We start from the raw sequence: 19,231 nt of genomic DNA, 5'->3' as shown, positions 1-19,231 counted from the left end.
ACAGCAAGATGCTGTGCTGGCAGGGAGACAGAAAGCTGGCCATTGTACCCTTCCCACCCAGCCCAGCCCCCTGGAGCTGGGGCAGTGCAGGGAAAAGGCTGTATTTTCTGGGAAGAGGTCTTTTGCTGGGGCGCTGGGAGCACAATCTCAGTATTTTGTTGGATATTAGCACAGTGCATGGCCAAGGGACTGCCCTCCAGCCTCCTCGAGCAGGCAGCAGAGGCAGACACATACACAGGTCAAAATTTATTTCCAAATACCTCATTTATATCATCCTCACATGAAATATTTCTTTTGGAATATAGCCTACACCTAGAAAACAGAAGACAGTTTTTTTAATAAGGCACATCAGATTATAGACTACATAGAGGCATCTCCCCCTCATTTACGCTCATAAAATACTGGTAATTTTAAAAGTAAGATTTCTAAAACCTAGACCTTGTGTAGCTCCATGTAGAGCAGTATCTATAGAGTTATTAGACCTCAGTTTACACACAGCTAGTAAAGGGCTATAACAAGTTGTATATAAATCACATCTTCAGAAACAATCACAGCTGGCTACATTCAAAAGTAATGCTACTCCAGAATATGAAACAGGCTGCTTATAAAGTATAACCTACTGCTTCCAGTTCAGTATGATACCAAGCAGTATAATCTTGCAGAGGAAATTTTGTTATTTTTGTAAATGGAAGCTGCTCAGATTCAAGCCTGTCTCCTCCTCAAACCCACATTTTTGAGCGACCAAGACTGCTTTTTACAGAGAAGCAAAGCACCTAGGAGAAATCTACCTTTGTTTTTCTCCAAGATGTTGGCGTGACTGCATATCTGAAATCCCATCAAAGCATTTGAGTAAGAAATATAAAGGCTCAGATGTTAACTTCAGGACCAGTAAATATTAAACCATTACTAACCAGATGAAACCAAGTCAAATGCATCCAGCTTCTGTGCTATGGAAACTGTTTTTCCAGGCTCTTCCAGTGCAGAATCCAACATATTTTTATTGAATTAGGTCCTAGGTAAAGATTTCCATCCCATTTTCAAGTTTTCAGTGATGGAACATTACCCATTCTGCACTCATTCTTCTGCAGAGAAGGAAAAAATACTGTTCTGTGGAGCCTATGCCAATAGCCCAGAATCCATTTACATAGTGTCGTTTTCCTTAATGGGCCAGGAGGTAAACTGTGGTCAGCTTTATCAACTCAAACAGCCCCCACCGTTCTTTGTATCAGACATTGATTCATTTCTGATGAGAAAAGGTTCTGGCCTTCTGTCACTATAGTTTAGTTTAAGAATAAGGAAAAGGTCACTTCAAGGCTAGGGCCAAAAGGAAAAAAAAAAGAAGTATAATTTGATCTTGAACTATCTAGGGGAGGGAAAAAAAGTAATTGTGGCCATAAAAAGGCAGACAGACAGCACAAACTAAATGTCCTCTGCAGAACAGGTTTAAATACTGATCCTTGCAGAGAGTCACATTATCATTCGTGTCTCTTGAACACACTAGAACTGCAATTAGGCTTAGAACTCAGTAGGAACCAGATTCAGTCAGAGAACAGGTCACACTCAGCTCTATGTTGATCCCTCAGCTACATTTTAGGCACATTTCAATTAATCTGTTGGACTGATCTGGAAAAAAAAGAATTATTGGTTATATTTTGAGGATGGCCTCAGACAATTTCACAACTATGAGCTTGGACAAGATTCAACCACAAGTGACTGTTGCCTTAAAAGGGAGACATTAACTTTGTTGGAAACAGCATCATGAAGAGGATGCAGCAGCCTCAGTTTCTAGAATCCAGTTTGTTATAAATCTCAGTTTGCCTGATTTGTTATTTGTTTAGCAGCCTTAAAAAGTAAAGTGGGCATCCTGAAATTCTTGGCTGTAGATTTAAAACCAGATGCGGTTCATATGGTGCTGCACAGTATTTGGTGCTGAACAGTATTTGTTACATCGCTTAGAAAAAAAAATTTAAAACCCCAACACAACAGTATTTACATTCCTTTGAGCTGAAATAGATGAACTGTCGTCATGTCTGCAGAAACACAGAGGAAATCGCCACTGCTCGAGGTAGCGAGTTAAAAGCTTGGTTCTTGGGCTTCCACTCGGCTTCCTGGGAAAGGCAGGGGAAGGAGGACAAAAAGGACTTTCTGAAAGTCAGGAGGTAACAAATGAGATGTCAACTCCATAAGGGATTAGGTTCCCTCACCACAAGCTGAAGGTATACCCATGACCTTTTTAACCATGGCATTTGCTTATATATTATACCTCTTACATGCCCTTTAAAAGTGATCATTAAGAGCACTGGCTTGGGAAGACACAAAGAGAGCAGGAGCGGGGTTTTAAAGCTACAAATGTCAGTTAGGAGGCACAATGTTATTTTTCCCTTTGATCGTCCATGTACAGAGCTCTACACTTCCACCGCTGCTTGTGTGTTCCTCCTGCAAAGCCCTGGCAGTGAAGGCCTCTGTTGTGCTCTGCCCCATCACATACACCTTACAACAGAAGAAATTGAATCCTTTGGGCAAATCTTTCTATGCTCATAGACACATGGTGCTTTTTTTCCTTAATGAGAAGTTCTGGTCACAAAACCGGGTGCCAGACCTGATATACAGCAATTATTTAACTAAGAATCCTTCTGCAATCCTCGAAAGGGCAACTGAGTTATCCAGTAGCAACATATACACATACATACAGATCTACACTATACACTCAAGACGACACAAATTGAGATTTCAGCTAATATAGCCTCTATTGATTTCCTCAGAGCACCAGTCAGGTCCTTGCAACCCCTATACAAAACAGCAGTATTTTTTCCACCAGGATTTGGAGAGTTTTTTCACCTTGTCTGGAGTCCTACATTTGGATTTCTTTGGTTGCTGCTGGGTATCTGAGTACTGAATACCAGCCATGATGGCTGCATCAAAGACCTCCTTGAGGTTTTTCTGAGTCAAAGCAGAGCACTCGATGTAGGACGCGGCTTTTATTTCCTCAGCACAGAGCTTTGCAGCCTCCTCTGAGACTGGCTTTTCTTTGCACTTGTCCAGCTCGATGAGGACTTTGACATCCTCCCGGAGGTCTGACTGTGTCCCAACCAGGATAATGGGTGCCTTGGGGCAGTGGCAGCGAATTTCAGGAACCCACTTCTCACTCACATTCTGGAAGGATGAAGGGCTCACCACACTGAAGCACAGCAAGAAGATGTCGGTGTTGGTGTAGCACAGAGGCCTGAGCTTGTCAAATTCATCCTGCACAGAACAAAACTGTGTTAGCACTCCACAGAAAAAGCAGCTCTAGCCTGTCCTGAGCCTTGGGGAAGCTGAGGACCACCTGCCACTGCCATCTTGACAGACACCCCAAAATGAGCACCCAGACCACTCAGCAAGGTGTGACACAAGCAGAAGCCACCTGTACCCAGCCTGAGGTCTCGTGGCTGCCAGCCAGCGGGCACCTTGCCACCATCGGGCACACAGGACAAAGGTGGTGGCTTCCCTGTGTACCTGAGATTTTCCAAGTAATGCTGCAGGTTATTTCAAGTGCTTAAATATTTCCTCTGCTCTTTGCACACAGGCCCTCTGCCCTACTTCAGCAAAGAAGCAAAGCTGCGGGAAGCGGGTTACAGCACACAGAGGCACGAAGTGAAGAGGAAGAGAGCACTTTCTCCAGACCCACCTCTTCCAGGGTGAGTCAGTGAGCAGCTCTGAGGTGAGTACCTGTACCTCAAAGCTGTTCTGCTGACAGACCTGGGCAAGGGCAAAGCAGATATGCAGCAGCATGTGTACCTTTCTGGATACCTTTCCTGGAGTCTGCTTTTAAACTGGTAACTACTTAGCAACATCCTACAGGATATGGGAATAATTTCCCTACCATTGTGCAGGGATTTAAATCTGATGGGAGCAATAATGACTTAAAATGTTCAGGCTTAACATGCAATTGGCATAGAGTAAGAGCTTTACCTTTCCCTCCCACCCATGCCACATCAAACAAACTGCACTCGGGCCTCCTAGCAATACCCAGGCCTCCCAGCAATACCCGTCTGGGTTTGTTTTTTTTTTTTTTTCCCTTTTAGTGTAAGCTCTAGTGAAGCAAGGCCCTTTTTCAGCTTCAGGATGCAGCCACAAGAAAGTCAAACACCTCATGGTAACAAAGGTGTGCTGATCCTCAGGGAATAATGCAGCTAGAAGCAAGGGCTACTCCAGGCAGGCTGCTTTTATGCTGACAGCAGGATAAAACCAGGGTAGCACTAGCAGCCTGAACTGGTAGGATTTGCCTCAGTGGCAGTGACATTTAATTAAAGTGGACCATGTTATCAAATACTTGGAATTGAAAAGGCACAGAAACATAAAGCTGAATAGATCTCTTAGTTTACTGATGAATTGCAAGTTGCATGTTAATTTTTGAGAAATGAAATTTTGCTTTAAAGCCTCTGGAAGCCCAGGATATGCAGTTTAAAGCCCCCTGGAAGCCTCAGAAATCTTGTTCTGCTCAGATGAATTGTTTGCAGCAGTATCTCTGAGAGAGACAGACATTTATAAAACACCAGTCAAAACAGTAAGATTCATTAGGTCTCTTGATTCTCAGATTGAGCCTCAGAAGAAACCAGGCTCTCACCACTCAGCTCAAGAAAAACTCCACATTCACTGAGAGATGCTGCTCTGAACAACAGGGCTGTTTGCAGAAAGGCACCCTGCCATGTAATTGCCTCTCCTTGCTACATTTGAAACCTCAAAAGGGCTCAATTCAATAGGTTTGGAAGCAAACTGTAGATCTGAAGGATTTTTACTAAAATGAAACAGTTCCCTTTATATCCTAAGTAAACTCCTGCCATTTCAATGATAGGTACATGGCATGGAGGGATTCTACACCTCTTCGGACTAGTGATGCTGAAACATAATTTCCCTGCTGCCTGGAGTGCTTTTTTTAGCTCCAGATTTCAGCAGCCATCTCCCAGCAGCAGTTTTATCAAAGTATCCAGCCAGGAATCTTTTACTCAGGACAATTTTTGTCAGTTTAGAGAACCCCTTCATTTTAAAGGCAGTAACTTTACTCATTCCAGCCGCACTTGGGCCACCAGAGCAAACACCTTAACCATTAAGGGCAGGGAAGGCAAGAGGTGACAGGACCTGTTCATCCCTCCTGCAGCTTGCAGCTGCATTTCCACAGGCACTGCATGTCCATAGGCTGTCACCCAATGGCAATTTTACCTGTCATGCTCTGCATATGAACATGCATATAGCCAAGATTGTTGCAGTACCACCCCAACTCTTCAGTAGCATACAAAATCATGGGACAGTTCTGCTGTTTGACTTTATATCACTACCTGCAGAAAGCTGTTTGTAGGATTTTAGCTCTGATTTGTAGGGCACACTGCTGTCTACTACTGCGTAGCCCTTAAAACCCCATTCCTAAGTAGGGCACCCAGTTATTACTCATCTAAATAGGTTTGTATGTTAAAACCACTGAGATTTTTCAGCGTGGTTTTGGTGAAGGCATAGACCTAGATCCACAAAGCTGCACAAGACCCTAACTCCCACTGCCTTCAAATGCAGCAAGACAGCAAAATATTTTTGTCTACTTTTGGTTATCCAGCCTCGACTCCTGCCAAGCAATGTTGCACACTGCTCAGGGTGGTACAAGCCTGGGTCTTCCAGAAAATCTGAGGCAGTAAGACATGGGCTTTTTTTATGTATCAGGCAAAGTAGGAGATGAAAGGCATCAGCCACCCTCATCTCTTCAGGTTGCAAACCTCAGCTTTGCAGAAGCAGCACTTTCTAAATGGGTGGGAATGGCGAATATGAAGCCTCCATGGACAACACCCAATAGTACTTTTTTCTCCCTCCAGCTTCTGTCCCTTGAAAAACACAGTCTCTATCTCTGGACACCTACAGCTGTGGTTGCTTTGCGTGTGTATAGGCCAAACACCCAAATTCTTAAACTTGCAGTTATTAAGCAAAAATAAAGACAGCGACAACCACTCGAAGAGAAAACCAGGTGGCCGTTGAATCCCCAATATGTTCAGCCCTTCTAGGCAGGCTAAACAGAGCTGCAGCCTGTACCCAGCAGAGCAGCAGCCTGTACCCAGCCCCTATATGGAGAAACAGTACGTCCCCCACCCTTCAACAGACACACAAAGCAGTGAGTTAAGCAGCAGTGAAAATGACAGCAGATAATAACATGATCAAACACTGGGAATACTTTAAAATCCATGAAGTCATTTGCAGGACTACTTTGCGCAACAGCAACGACTTCTCCCCTCCCGCTGTCACTTAAATCAAGTAAGTGGCTCCACTGACCTGACCAGCTGTGTCACAGAGCTGAAGTCTCACCGGCTTCCCATCGACAGACACAACAGCTTTCGGAGAGAAAGGGGGGGGGGGGGGGACTACGGTGAATTCAACTTTACATGTTTTCCGTTAAAAAAAAAAATTTAAAAAGGAAGATTTACCATCCCTCAGCTCTAATAGCCTTTTCTTCAATTATTTTAGATTTAACAACTTAGCAGAGCTGGAAGGGAGTCGGTTGCTAACACAAGGGCGCACACAAGTAAACCCTTCAGGGCTTTCTGATTCATGTTACTATAAGAGATGAGTTAGACAGGGACGGCACAAGTCCTCCGCAGGCAGCGCAGAGAGCGAGCCCGGCAGTCTGGGATATTCTTCTGCTAGAGGGGTTTAGCTTTATTTCCTCGTACACATTCAGCACGCCCGAGACACGACAAGCCCCCGCTGAACCGCAGAGAAACCCCTGGACTTCTCGCTTTGTAAGGGCGAGACAAGGCGAGTATTTAAACCTGCCCTTTAGGAGCTTCCGATGCCCCCGACAGCGCTGAGCTCTCCACCGGAGGGTTTCCAATTAAAGCCCAGCTCTGGACGTGCGGCCGGGCATGACACCCGCTGCCAGCCTGGCTCCGTTACACCGGAGAGCAGCCGGTGCTGCTGGCTACGATGGCAGCCTGAGAAGCTCGGTGCTGCTTCGTAGAGTCCTGCTCCCCATAAATACATAATGAAATCACCGAACCTGGACATCGCACCCCCACCGCGCAGCGCAGCCACGGTCGCGGGAACGGCACCGGCGGGACGCGTCGCTCCCGAGGACGGCAGAACCTCCTCCCGCCGCCCCGGTGCCCGCGGCCGCCCCGGTCACTTACCGGAGAAGTTGTCGAAGGCGGTGGGGATGTACTCGGTGGGGTACCCGTTCGTGGTGTAGCTCACCACTAGGCTGGTCTTCCCCACCGCGCCGTCGCCCACCAGAACGCACTTGATGCTGCGCCGCGGCTCGGACCCCACTCCGGCCCCGGCTCCGGCCACGGCCCCGGACCCCGCCGCCCGGCAGCGGCCGCCCAGCGCCGCTCCCAGCGCCGCCGCCGCCCGCCCGCTGCGCACCCTGCGCGGGGGCACCGGCGGCACCTCGCAGCCGCCCGGCGGCACCGGCTTGCTGATGTATCCCGCCTCGCCCTCCTGCTGCGGCGGCATCCGCGCGGCCACGCAGATCCCCGCGGCCCGGGGGGCGGCGCGCTGCCCGGGGCCGCCGACTGGGGGGCGGCGGGGCGCGGCGGCGGGCGAGCGGTGCAGGGCCCCGGCGGGCCGGCAGGAGCGGCGCGACCGCCGCGAAGCCAGCCCCAGCGGCACTGGCGGTTCCCGGGCGTGGGCGGTGGAGGCGACTCCCGGCGCGGCGGCGGCTCCCGCCGGCTCTGCTACCGCCGCGCCCCGCGCGTCAGAGTCCCGGTCGCCGGCCCCGAAACGCCGCGTGACATCGCCGGCGCGGGGAGGAGCCGGCGCCGCGCGGTCCCGCGCGCCGCGGCCGCCAGGCGGCGCCGCAGCGCCCCGCCCGCACTCACCGACGGCCGCGGGCGGGCAGAGGGGGCGGGCCCCGCCGCGCGGCGCCATTGGCTGGGATCGACGGAGGGGGCGGTGCCGTCCGGCTCGTCGGGGCTCGAGGCCCGCCCCCGACCGCAGAGCCGTTGTGAGGGCCCGTCCGAGTCAGCCGGATAGTTCTCGGCTCGCTGTGGGGAGCGCGTCGCGCTTAGCAGGGCAGGAGAGCCCTCAAGTTTCGACGAGTGCTCTCGGCGTGTTTGCCGTGGAAGCCGCTGAGTGAGCTCCCACCTGCACACTTGGGGAGGGGTAAGCTGGGCCGTGTGCCGTAGAAAAAGGGGCACCTCATCTTTAGCACCTTTGAAATAAGTAGGCCATGGAAAATTTTGCAATAAAACACTGAAAATGAAAGGCTGATGAATAGCCTGGTTCTGTTCTCATTTGGTAACATTATTAACGCATTTCCTACGGGAACCTTAAAAGCACCATACAAATATGGACCACAGCACCTGGCGGTGCCTCATTTGACAGGCAGCAAGTCCATATATTTGAACTTACCCAAATCAGTGTTGATGAGTCTATGGCAGAGTTGTGATTTCAGTTTACCATTTTTAGCATCACCGAGTTGCCAGTGAGTCCTGAACTGCTGCTTCCCCATTTCCCTCAGTGAAGTGGAAACCCATGTGAAGCAGCACGTGCTATATCTGCCCATCATGCCCCATCTGTATTTCCCATGGTCACTGGAGCTGACATCTTCCTGATCCTTTAAACCCTGGAGTGGTGTGGTCTAACCACCAAAGGCCCTGCAAAGGCTCATGTCTCATGGAAAAAAGCACCCTGTACAGCTGATCTTTTCCTAAGTGCCCTGGCCACTCCCATGGGAAGAGTCACTGTGGCTCTCCATGAAGCCATGGCTGTTTTGCACATAGACATTTTGAACATTTCTTGGCCAAAGCCAAGGTCCTCTCTGGCTGAAAGCAGCTTGCAAACGCCCCAGGTTGGATACTCTCTATGTGCAACTGAAGGTGTAGGAAAAAAGCATCTCCCTGGAGCCCATGCCAGCTCAGCAGCTCCCACTCCCTGCAGGGAGGCAGGGATGGAGCACAGCAGCCAGCAGAGCATAAAGGCTCAGTGTGACCCTGAGGGGCCATTGACCCTCCTGTGGGACATCACAGTCCTGCAGAATTACCTTTCTGTAAATGAATAAAGATGGTGCTGTCACATATGGCATTAACCCCAGAGAGAACCATCACAGGGCACCCAGCTACAACCAAACCCGGCTTCGCATTGGGTGCTTTCATATATTTATCCCTCTGTGATGAAGCCTGTGAGAGATCACCCAGACAGCTGAGCTCTGCCAAGGTAGAAGGACTGGAGCAGGAGCCTGCCTGCACTCAGGCTTATACTAAAATAACTGAAATGGCTTAATTCATACCTTTAGTTATTTTGGTACAAGTCCTTGTGGAGAAGCCAAAGTTAGAACAAAAGCATTCTATTTTAATTTAGTGTAATTATAGCCTGTCTACCTAGAAAAGCTGAATTGCTTTAGCAATACTACTGCAGCTAATTCCCTAGAGTATGGATGGAGTTGTGCCAGGATAATGCTAATTTGGGTTATTCTTGTCAGAAAAGGGAAAAACATTACGTGTGCATTGCAGGCTCGCTTTGCAAACAGCTGCAGCTGTTTGAAAGGTTACCACCATGGCAGCTTCTTGCCACACTTCTTCTTGGGTTTGCTGCCTCCATAACAGAGCCATACAGCAAGCGTGCTCCACAGCCACCTGGCTGCAAAATCACAGCGTTTATTCAGTATTGAGTGCCTTCAGCCCAGCAGGTATTCTACTGAAAGGCCTGAGATTACTGTGTGGCTGCTGTGCTGTAATGGTGAGGGAGCTCAGAGCTACCTGGGTGTGGTAATATCTTGAATGGTGATGCTATTGCAACAGTATAAGCTCAGTATTAGAGTGATGCAGGTGACAAATCACATCCCTGATCAAAGTCAGGAACCAACAAAAATCGCCATAGGTTATCCTTTTCCTTAAAGTGAGACAAAAGGAGAATTGATTTATTGCACAGAGGCTTGTGTCCCTTCTGAATTGAAAACAAGTTGCTTTTCAGTGAAACTCTGAAGGTAGTCAGGATCTGCTTAAAAGAATTAGTATCTTCAGTCATTTCTGGTGAACTGCATGGAGTATGGAGACTGGATACTGTTATTCCTGGTGCAGGGGGCAGAGCCACATTTGCAGCCCAGTGTCACATTTTATTCTGCATGGTTCCCAGTGTATGCCCAGCTTCCCCTTCTTGTCTCTGCACAAGGGAAGGCATTGCTGGTGAGAGGCATGCACATTGGGAAGAGGTACAGCTTTTCAGGGTCTAGTTCCTTCAGAGTTTATTCTTCAGGCTCTGAGCAGCACCCAAGAAAGTTGTCTCCTGGACACATGAGCTTTGATAGAAAGGCCTGTTATGCCTGAGGAGCAGAGCTGTCAAGAGGAGTATCCATCTCCAAGCCAAGATTTGTGTTACCCTTCTGCCAGAGCTCAGCAGCTGGTAGTTTTCCATCTCCTGAAATCCAGAGGAACTTTCCACCTCAGGGAACAAGAAATTGGAGAAAAGTCAATAGACGAGACTAGTTTCATACCACATTTATGCAAGGAAAGAAATAAAAGGAGCACTATAATTATATTTTAACTACATTTTACTCTCAGCAGCATCCCATAAATCAGGTAACTTGTTAGTACTGTGGAATGGCATATGATGCTGGATGTCAGCATATAGTAAGTATGCTCACAGTAAATACAGTAAAGACTGTAAGCTGGATGGCTTTGGCCATCTTGGGCAGTGTGTCCTGACATGATGAAGTCATGACAGCAGACAAATTTCTGTCCATTTTGTCTGGTTTTGGCAAAGAGAAGGTGAGCAGATGTACTGCAGTCTCTGATACCACACCAGGATGTGGCCCAACCAAGGGCACAAGGATGTGCAAGCCACATCACCCCTTACCAGCAATGGCAAATGGCAAATTCATGTCCTGGATCAATGCCATGAGGAGAACTCATTAAGACAAAAGATGCACAACCACAAGGAAAACTCCTGTAGGTGGGAGATGAGAGGTTGGGCAATATGCACTGGGTGACAACCCATTTGAACAGCATTGAAAGATGATGTGAGAAATCTCCTCATGCAATGCTGCAAGCAAAAAAATGCCACATGAACATTTTTAAACACCTTCAGCAGACAAGTACAGCTGATGCATTGAGCTAAGTAGGTTGCAGTGGGATAGCTATAAGAGTCTGCATTGTTTCTGTGCTCAGGGAGGGGGATGTGAGTGGATTCAGAGCTGCATGGTTGCCCTATACTGTAATGTACCCTGCTCAATACAGTAGTCTTTTGTGTAAGAGGATGAGCTAACCGGTTGTTTTGCAGATGGGGGGCCCGTTTGCACCACAGCAGCAAGTCCGAGCAGCTCCCAGGCAGCCGTGGTGGCAGTGGGTTGAGGGGGCATTGATGGAGGGATGCTGTAACAGATAGCCCCTGTTTCTGAGCTTTTGGCCTCAATCCTATCACATGCACACATCTTACAGGTTTGAACCCAAATGTTTTTAGAGCTCTAAGCTGAGGGATAAACAGGCTTAACACCCCATAAGTCAACAGGGTGGCAGTTGTCTGTCTCAGGGCTGAATCTGACGCATTATCAGCCGGTTCACAGAAAAGCTTTTGCTCTATCCTACATGCTCGTGTTAGTCAAATGTCATTCTTCAAGAAAAATGACAGAGAGAGGAAATTATTTTATCAGAACGTGAAGTAGGTCATTATTATACACTGGCTTATCATTTTCCCTGTGATAGAAAAAATATGAACTGGATGCTGGCCTTGGAGAATGAAAGCTTTCTTTTTTTCTTTTTTTGCAGAAACTTGAAAAGCTTGAGAGGGAGAGAGGTGAGGGAGTGAGGCAGCACACTCTGAACATGACGTGATGGACTGCAGCTTATTCAGGGGAAGGGTATGGCCTGCTCTGCAGGACTGTCACCAAGATAGTGATCTTTGTCAAGAAGACAGACCCTAAGATCTGGAAAAATATCCATCTGTGATGCCTCCATCCATTTTTCAGAGTTGGATCCCAGTGACTCAACTGAGCCAATCATTGGCAGGTGAATTGGTGAGAAAAGAAAGGGGAAGAATAGGAAGGGAGGGAGAGAGCAAGGAAAGAACAGCAAGCCAGGAAAGAAAAGGCAACTTTTATAAAGGACTGCTCTGACCTGCTCTGACTCTAGAGAAGTGCCTTTGAGGCTGTTCTATGAGAACTGTGAGTAGAAAGGGCTAGAGAAGTACAAAATACTGCTACTTATACATTTGATTTGTAGTTTTAAAAAATATGTATTTGCCAGAGATTTTTTTAGTAACATTTTCATGCCCTATGTATGGATTTCAGGGTAGTTTTCACTACCTGGGGAATGGTATCAGTAAGTAGCACACATTATTAACACAATAAACTCTCACCACCCTGCCAGCTAAGTTCTGATTGAATTTAGGACAGGGTACCAAAAACTCACAGACAAAACCCATTGTTAAGATAAACCTGGGAAAAAAACCAAAACAAAACCAGAACAAAGCACAATGCTTCAAGGCTCCCAAATTCCTAGTTCATTCAGAAAACAAATTAACCCTAGCCTCCTATCTGCAGTCCCTCTGCAGGAGAACCACGGTGGGAGGTGAGCCCTTTATCTCACTTTCAAAATCCTTTTCAGCTGATCTGGGGTCACAGTTGCTAAAAAGCACTGCATGTCCTGATTTTGTGTGATAGTCACCAATTTGCCAGCTTGTTGTGTAAGCCACTCACTGCTTTGGGGCTGCCCCACACCCTCTGGGTGCACCAGAGCTGGGAGCTCTTCCCAGGACTCTCCCTGCTGGCTCAGAGCAGGGATAAAGCAGTTGACCCAGCAGGTCACTTGGGCACTGCTGGGGACACACTGGATAAGACCTAGGTGGTGGCAGATAAATGTCTTGGTAAGAAAAATAACAAAGATACCAGCTTTGCCAAACATCTGAGTGGTGGAACTGCCCCTGCCCTGGAGTATATTGCATTTCACTGCTCTTCTGCTCACTGGGATTTATAACTATTCTTCTATTTCTTCCACAGGACCCCTGTTTACAGAGACAACCTGGAGATGGTGGAGGTCCAAGAACTAAGCTGGAGGAGAAGAAAACATGCTTAGATAATGTGCTACACACTGGTGGGAGTGATGGAGGAGAGAGCTGAGCAGAGAAAAGACAGCTCAGTTTGGACACATCTCTGAGGAGCCAGAGCAGAGCTGCCTGCATTGGAAAAGGGTGTGATGTCTGCAGCACAGGTACTCTTGACCAGACTGCTTGTCAGCCAACAGGTGAATCCCCTTATTAGTTTTTCTTAGCTGGCACAACCCCACTAGTTCCCCAGGTGGACTCCTGATACAGCTGTCAAAAATCTAGTTTGCCATGCTTCTGTTCTTTAGGGGTTCTTTCCAGCAGCTGGGAAAACTCTCCTTTCTCCTATGCATTCCCTTCCCTGTTAGAGAAGACTAGTGAGTAACTTTTCTGCCATAGCCTTCCTGACAGTTGTGACACTCCTGGGAAGAAACCCTACTGGCTGCCTCTGCTGGTTCCTGCTCCAGCCCTGCTCTCATCCCTGATGTGACTACTCTCTTCAATCCATGCTGGAACTGAGGTGACCTGCATTCATGGGCATCTTCATGCAACCGCACAGGCAGATAGATCTCCATGGCCTTCATGCCCAAGTGGACTGAAATCCAACATCTCCCATGTACGCTTCTACCCCGTCTTCAGCGACGTAACTTGTATTCCTGAAGTTGTCTATCTCAGAGGTATTTTCTGTACAGCAGACATTTTCTTTTTTAGACAGGCTAAAAAGCCTTCATCAGTTTTCTTTACAGGGTTACGTGAGACATCAGTTTTGTTTTCACACTGATTAAATATCCAAAGTCTCCTTGAATGGGGATGAACCCCAGCAGTCCATGTGGACCAAAATTCATCAGCCTACTCTGTGCACCCCATCCACACACCATACCCAAACGCCTCACCTTGCCAGAGTTTCAGGACTGCTTCAGAGGGGAGTCAAGATCCAGAGCAGCTTGCCAGACCTGGGGTTTCTTTCCCAAAATGTCCCCCCTTATGGCACAACAGATATAAGGGGTCTGGTCTCCCAGGCCTGCTGAGAAAGAGTTGGGAGGTGCCAGGGAGACTCCAGCTACACCATAGGAGATTCAGAGCTTGTTTCTGGACCAGGGAGTCTTCAGTGGCCAGGCCTAAAAATGCTGACACTTTTACATTGATAAAGTAAGTGCAGGAATATCTCTTTGCATTTCAGGTGCAGGGCTGTGTGTAAGAATAAGGTCCCTGTTTGCAAATGAATGTGACAGAGGATCATGTAATCAGACCTGGCTGGAGGACCAGGAAGAGGCAGCTACAACCCAGGCTGGTGTAGAGCAGGAAGTGCAGAGGGAGTAAGCAGTGAGGCAGGAGAGAGGTTTTTTGACATCTTAAACCCAAATGCAAACACTGTGAGAGGAATGGGAATGCAAGAAAGTGATCAGTCCATGTGTTCCCTAGGCATAGAGAACCAGGACACTAAACAGTCTTATAATGCTGAGTGATATGGTACTTGTAAAATACACTCAGATCTGTCTGAAATGGTCACCAGCCAGAGTGATCAGAGCTCAGTACATCAATACTCCCAGGGGAAATCCACCACCTCCCCACCACTGTGGGGTGTCCCCAGGGTCACCTCTCGCTGGGCCATACACATCCTTGTATGAGGGGTCAAACCAGCTTCCTAATGGTGCCCTTCACTTTTGTTAACAATGCTGGAATGTGAGGAGAGCAGAGAGATCTGTCTGCTCCACAGGGATGCTCCCATGCCTGCTTCTGCACCCTCCCACTCCTGAAAGCTTGGCCCAGCCAATACATCTGTGCTGATCTGCCTTTGCAGACAGTTTGTCCCATGCATTTTTAGCTGGTTACTCTGAAAGTCTGAAAAACAGGAAAAACTGGTCTTAGTGTTATCTCTTTTGGAGACAGCCACTTCCTTGTGGTATCAAACTTGGAAGAACCCCATAGCCACTGCTGAAAAGTTTTTTCCCTTTCCACATTTAAAGGTCTTTTCCAAAAGCGGTTGCTAGGATGTCCTTGGTGGGGATTGAAAGGCTTGGAACAAGCCAATGCAAGTGTTAGTTTTATTGAAAATGAGCAGGATGTTCTTCCCTGATAGCTGCCTGGCTTTGAGGGCCAGGATCACAGGAAAGCAACCACAGCTCCAGGGCAGCTTAGCAGAGGAGGAAAATAATGGCTTTTTCTGTGCTGCATGGTAATACAAAGGCAGGAAACCAAAGAATAGGATTCACCTGGTGTGGAGCAAAGCCTGCCATCCAAAACAGCACTGTCCTGGCTCAGGTGGATGTATGTGGAGGCTCCCAGGTGCCTCCCTGGTCTCCAGCTTAGCTGAGCCAGCTGTGCCCATCCCACATCCCTGCTGCTGGCAGCCACAGCTGGGGAGGAGCAGGCACTTCTCAACACACCATGCTCCACCCCACAGTCTGCTTTGGGAGAGAACTGTGAGCAGATTTGGTATACTGGAAAGCAGTTATACAGGCATTATATTTATTTTTTCAGGGACAGAATGAAAACTTCAAATTCCCAAGTCTTTAGGACAGCACTTTTCAACCATAATAGGTATACATAGACATAGAAGCCAGGCACAGTATAAGGTTTTCTTTCCCTTTCAAGCATCCCATCTCTTCCTGGGACTCCCTCACTAGCATACAAGGCTGGGCCTCAGAAATTGCAAGTCTAGTCCATTGGAGCTGGATTTTGAAACAAAGAGTTGCCGAAACAGTACTACCAGCATTGCTCTACAAGGCAAACCCTTCCAGAATTTACTTTACTTTCACAAAATAGTGTTTTCACCAGTCTGGTTTTAAACAGTTTTCTGAACATAATGAAATTCCAAGGACTCCTTTGCTAGATAACCTTGGCAGATTAGTGTCCTTTCTTAGTAGGGAGGGAGCAGACAGAATTCACATGCCAAAACCCAAAACTCTACAGGAAAACTTCTGTTGAGTGCAAACTGAGTCTCAGTTTGTCAGTGTTTGAGAATGTACTTTGTAGATGTCTTGAAGTCCTCAGACTAAAGATGTGAATGAGGGCAGGGCACTACTGGTAGATAATGTGATCCTTGCTTCAAACCTGCTTCTTCTGCTGCTTTACAGGTCTCCATATCTTTAACAGAGAGAGTTAGAGCAAGGACGAAAATGCTGAACCTCTCCCAGCTCTGGTAGTTGTGGAGAAGTGACCTAGGGACTTTGAGCACCAGCCTCTGTTAGCCGTAAATACAAACCACTGAAAAGCACCAGAACTTTCCCACTGAAGTAAAGACATTGGGAGCAGGAGATTAATGGGTTGCCAGCTGTGTTGGCATGATAAGCCAAGCAAGAACCCAGACTCTTTTGGTCGAAAATGGATTGAGACCTTGGCAGGGGCACATGGCAAATCAGCCAGAAGCCACACATGAAAAACTGAGCAAGGCAGCATGGGCAAACATTCCTTATCTTTGCTTTACGTCAATAGAAATGGCATTGTAAAAGAGGCAGCAAAGTATTTGCTGGAGAGGAGAAGGGAAAAGTCCACAAGCTTTCTTGGTATGTAAAAAAAAACAACATGTAGGTTTTAAACTGCTACTGTTTTCCTCGGAAACTTGTCATTGAAAACAAGCATCCAGCAAAAACACCCAGCAAGTTCTTCCAGAATGCTTGTTTGCTTGTTTTGGTGGATTTAGCTGAGCTGTGCTGGCAGGAATATGCCTGCCACTGCTGTTGTGCTCCAAAGGCGGTCAGGAAAGTATGACCTCTTAAACCAGTCTAAAGCACAGCTGTGATAATTACACCATCTACTATGATTTGCCACAAAATAGGACTCAGGGGAGTGGCAGACCTCAGAGGTCTGGGTTTTCTACAAGGTGATGTTGTCTGCAGCCATGTCCCTGTTTCCCACAGCTCCTGCTTTTACACTTTTACAGCAGCCTAGCCCAATTACCTTCACTGGCCTTTTCTTTGCTTTCTGGTTTTATTGTTTTTGTTAAGACTAATTAATAGAGGAGTGGATGAGTCCCAGATTTCTTGTGTGGATTTTTTTTTTTTTTTTGTAGTGGTGGTACTTTTCATTTTGCTGAGTTTTCCTTTTGCTTTTAAGCAATTGTATGTTAGAAAATAATCTTTCCTACCAGAGGCAATACTGAAAGAAGAAGACTCAGCAAGGAGAATAACAATTAAGGTAAAGCCATGGTTTTTCCTCCTCCTCCCTCAGTTTTGCAACCCCACCCTGAGTAGGTAATGGGCCCTGACTGCAACTCTGCTGTCAGTGCCCTGGAGCAGGGAAAGGCACAAATATTCCCTCCACACAGGTGTGCAGGTGTCAGTGGGAGGTGAGCTGGGAGAAAAAACAGGCTGGGATAAACACAGCTGAAGTCTCACAACCTGGATCCATATGGCCCCTGGATCCATCCCTGCCTTGCAGAGCCTCGGGCTGGCCGCTGGCCTGAGCAAAGCTCATTGCTGTGTTATTGGTAGGGCTGGGCTCACTGCAGCTGGGTGTCTTAGGGCAGGGCCACCCACTGCACACCAGTGGGGAGCTGCAAATCGCCACTCCAGCTGCACAGGGCTCTGCAGGGACTTTAGCTGAGTGCCTGGGAGCTGGCTCTGGAAACATGAAGGTGCTCTGTCAAAAGGTCCAGTTGTTCAGGTATCAAAGTAAAGATATCACTCATAAAAATAATCTCAAAATAGTATTGTTGGCACAACAGTGCATTTTCCTATAATGCCATAATTAATGAACACAGATTCTCTGTATTTGCAGTCCCTGACACCATAGTGATGGACATCATTCAGGAACAGATACAGATGACCCAGTAGCTGAGTGCCTGAGCAACTCCCTCTTATCATACGCATGGAGAAAATGAATGGAAAAATTGGAATGGAGAAAATGGAAAATCCATGGTGCTGAACTGCTTTCTGTTTTTCTCAGGAGAGGAACTTCAGGCAATGTGTCTGTAAAGCACTGAGCAGCTTCTACTCTTCCTGACCCCACCAATTTCCTCTGCACAAACTATCCATATGGATTTGACATGTGGCCTCTGAGAGGCCCTGAGGCCTCATATGTCTCAGTAAGTCAAAACGCATGGGGCAGAGAAGCCATGTCCCTGCCTAAGCTTCTCCAAGTCCCTCAGGGTCAAGTTAAGTGCAAGCCTGATCCTGTTCTCTGAATCAGGCTTGCCTGATGCACACTTTAATCTGCCCAGCCTCACCAGGTTTGGTTTCATCTCAGCTGCAGAGCTCAAAAGGAGGTGGCCCCTGTTTTGCTCCATGGGGTCCTGGGCAGCTCAGCATCCCCACCAGACCAGGGGCACATCTCCATGGCTGGCCCACCCTCACCAGCTTCAAGCCCTGGGGCTGGGGCAGGAGTTCGAGAAACAAGAGGGCTGTGGGACTTGAGGGCTTCTCTGGAGTCATGTACCCCTTTTAGTGTTTCTGTGAGTCTGCTTCTGCCCTCAGACCCGGGGGCTTAACAGTACTTCCCTGCTCCACAGGGATGCCAGGGTGAGTCAATCCATTAAAAGCTGCACACTGCTGAGACACCAAGCCTACAGCTACATAGAATAATAAAACAGTCCAGGGAGTGTTTTCCACTCCCAAGACCCACTGGCATTCCCAGCCATCCCCAGGGAGACAAGCTCCTGTCCCCCAGAGCAGGAGAGCTGTGCCCAAGCCACCTGCTGAGAACCACCCCGGCTCCTGAAACATGCCTGGAGTATTTCCTTGGTCTGGGACAAACTCCTGCAAGGACAATGCCAACCATTTAACTGTATAGGCAACTGCCTGGGCCTGTGCCTTGCTTCCTCTTTATTAATTTATTAGTACCTTGCTGCTAGCCTACACTTGTACAGACAGAGAGCTTGCCATGAAAAAGGACAATAAAGTGCCTGTGAGGGGAAAGTTCAAGGCATTATATTTGTTTTGTAAGAAAAAGGTGCATTTTCCTCTGCAATTCAGTCTCTTTGGTCACTGCAAAGCTGGGTTTGGTCAATGCAGGTAGTGTGATGTTTTGTGCAGTGCCTGCCAGAGGGAGCCTCGGTGGCCACGCGTCACTACCACCCCAGCAGTTACTGCTGCAGCTGTTATGAACATGCTGCAGCTAGGTTTAAGACAGGGATGTAATGCTCTGAGTGGCCAGCTTACCAAAGAGAACAAAGAAATGATTATAGGGCCAGGGGAAAAATAAGGGGAAAAAAAAGCTAAAAGAAAACAAAGAGCCATTGACAAGAGACACAAATTAGCTGGGTCTCGAGTGTCCTTCCCCATCTGATAAAACAAAAATGTCCAGA

General features: G+C 47.8%; 1 protein-coding gene and 1 long non-coding RNA gene across 3 annotated transcripts; one reads left to right on the top strand and one right to left on the bottom strand.

The window, feature by feature from the left end:
* Window positions 1-233: 233 nt before the first annotated feature.
* Window positions 234-7,585, bottom strand: RHOU (ras homolog family member U). Its single transcript, XM_053974299.1, has 3 exons — window positions 7,143-7,585; window positions 6,289-6,347; window positions 234-3,243 (listed from the first exon to the last, which is right to left on the bottom strand). The coding sequence occupies exons 1-3, from the start codon at window positions 7,465-7,467 to the stop codon at window positions 2,788-2,790; spliced, it is 840 nt and encodes a 279-aa protein (XP_053830274.1). The 5' UTR covers window positions 7,468-7,585; the 3' UTR covers window positions 234-2,787.
* A 377-nt stretch (window positions 7,586-7,962) lies between these two features.
* On the top strand, window positions 7,963-18,857 carry LOC128805803 (uncharacterized). 2 transcript variants are annotated; one of them, XR_008436578.1, is made up of 5 exons: window positions 7,963-8,115; window positions 11,715-11,954; window positions 12,944-13,187; window positions 13,387-13,664; window positions 17,707-18,857. It is a non-coding gene; the product is annotated as an uncharacterized LOC128805803 (long non-coding RNA). The 2 variants fall into 2 exon arrangements; XR_008436579.1 differs by lacking the exon at window positions 13,387-13,664.
* Window positions 18,858-19,231: the final 374 nt, after the last annotated feature.

This window comes from Vidua macroura, chromosome 3 (assembly GCF_024509145.1).
Source record: "Vidua macroura isolate BioBank_ID:100142 chromosome 3, ASM2450914v1, whole genome shotgun sequence".
NCBI lineage: Eukaryota > Metazoa > Chordata > Aves > Passeriformes > Viduidae > Vidua > Vidua macroura.
Note: the sequence above shows the minus strand (reverse complement) of the source record. Positions and strands in the feature narration are given on the sequence as shown.